The following is a 1,700-nucleotide window of genomic DNA, read 5'->3' on the forward strand; positions in this document are numbered from 1 at the left end:
GTAAAGTATAATTCCAAGTCCTTTTCATGTAATTCAGCATTTCATAACACTGTGAATTTATAATGTAATGGCATACAAACATAAAAATTTCCTCTGGGCCGGGAAGGTGGCTCAGTGGTAGAGTGCTTGCCTTGCATGCATGAGGCCCTGGGTTTGATTCCTCAGCACCACATAAGCAGAAAAAGCTGGAAGGGGCTCTGTGGCTTATGTAGTAGTGTGTTACCTTGAGATGAAGAGCTGAGGGACAGCGCCCAGGCCCAGAGTTTAGGCCCCACTACAGACAAATAAAAAAAAAATGAAAATAAAAAATTTCCTCTGATTTTGTTATAATTCATGCCATGTGAAATAATACTTTATTAAAACTTTATGAATTATTAACAATACATATGTTTTTATAAATTAAAGGCTAAAAACTTGATTTTTCATGTTCTATAGCAAACATAATTGCAAACAACATTGTGCATGACACAATACAAATAATTTTCTTCCAATTTTGAAACTATTTTAATAAAATGAAAGCAGATAGTAAGATAAGGTCTAAATATTTCTTTTCATTATTTTTTTCAGAGACTGTATGACTTGCTTGTTTCTCAGACTATAGATAATTGGATTTAAAGCAGGAATTATGACCGTATAAAACAAAGAGAGGATCTTCTCTTGGTCATCTGCTTGTGAAGATGCAGGATGCACATACATGAAGAGAAGGGGACCATAGTACAAAGACACAGATAGGAGATGGGCTCCACAAGTGGAAAAGGCTTTTCTCATTCCTTTTTCAGACTTTGTTGTTAACATTGTAAAAAGAACAAATGTGTAAGAGATAAGAATAGTCATAATGGAGAATACTTGTATTGAACCAGAGAAAATAAAAAGCATGAGATAATTAAGAGAAGGGTCTGTACAGGAAATCTTTAGCAATGGTATAACATCACAATAAAAGTGATAAATTATGTTGGATTTGCAGAATGCTAGTCTGAATAGAAAACTTTCATGAATGACAGCATGAGTTAAGCCACCAAAATACGATAAAACTAACAGCTGCATACAGAGTTTGTTGGTCATAATCACTGGATAAAGTAAAGGTTTACAGATGGCTACATAGCGATCATAAGCCATTACTGTCAAAATGAAACACTCTGCAGTTGCACTGACTGCAAAAGAATAAAACTGAATCATACATTCAGAGAAAGAGATCAACTTGTTCTTGTCTAACAAATTTAGCAACATATTTGGTGTCACTGTGGTTGATAACCATGTATCCACAAATGCTAAGTTGCCGAGACATAAATACATGGGGATGTGCAGATGAGGGTCCTTCCAGATGAGACCAATCAGACTGAAGTTTCCCAAAACAGTCATAAGATACACCACAAAGAAGAAGAGGAACAGAGGGATTTTCCACTGAGGTTGATGTGTAAGTCCTGTGAGAACAAATTCTGTCACCACTGTCATATTTTCTTTTTTCATGTCTTCACTGGATGTCCTAAAAAATTAAATACAATTAATATAAAACAACATTCACTAAGATTTATAGTCTAGAAATTATGGATATAGAGTTGAAATAAGTTAGTATAGTTTTCATCATGTACTCCATCTTACTATTATAACAGAAGATTACTAAATTAAAAGTGACATTTAAATTAATTCAGTTCAATAAATATGTAGGATTTGATTGGAATGAGAGGTCTTCTAAGCAAGCT

At 33.9% G+C, this 1,700-nt stretch overlaps 1 protein-coding gene across 1 annotated transcript; it reads right to left on the reverse strand.

Moving 5' to 3' along the window:
- Nucleotides 1–537: 537 nt before the first annotated feature.
- On the reverse strand, nucleotides 538–1,479 carry LOC122105613 (olfactory receptor 183-like). The gene has a single exon (XM_042676926.1). The coding sequence runs from the start codon at nucleotides 1,465–1,467 to the stop codon at nucleotides 538–540; it is 930 nt and encodes a 309-aa protein (XP_042532860.1). The 5' UTR covers nucleotides 1,468–1,479.
- Between the last annotated feature and the right edge of the window lie 221 nt (nucleotides 1,480–1,700).

This window comes from Dipodomys spectabilis, unplaced genomic scaffold (genome assembly GCF_019054845.1).
Source record: "Dipodomys spectabilis isolate Male_0828 unplaced genomic scaffold, ASM1905484v1 ptg000032l, whole genome shotgun sequence".
In the NCBI taxonomy this organism is placed as follows: domain Eukaryota; kingdom Metazoa; phylum Chordata; class Mammalia; order Rodentia; family Heteromyidae; genus Dipodomys; species Dipodomys spectabilis.

Bases quoted from the DNA above. Each gene is read 5' to 3' on its own strand.
- LOC122105613 (XM_042676926.1), bottom strand. From the start codon at position 1,467: ATGAAAAAAGAAAATATGACAGTGGTGACAGAATTTGTTCTCACAGGA.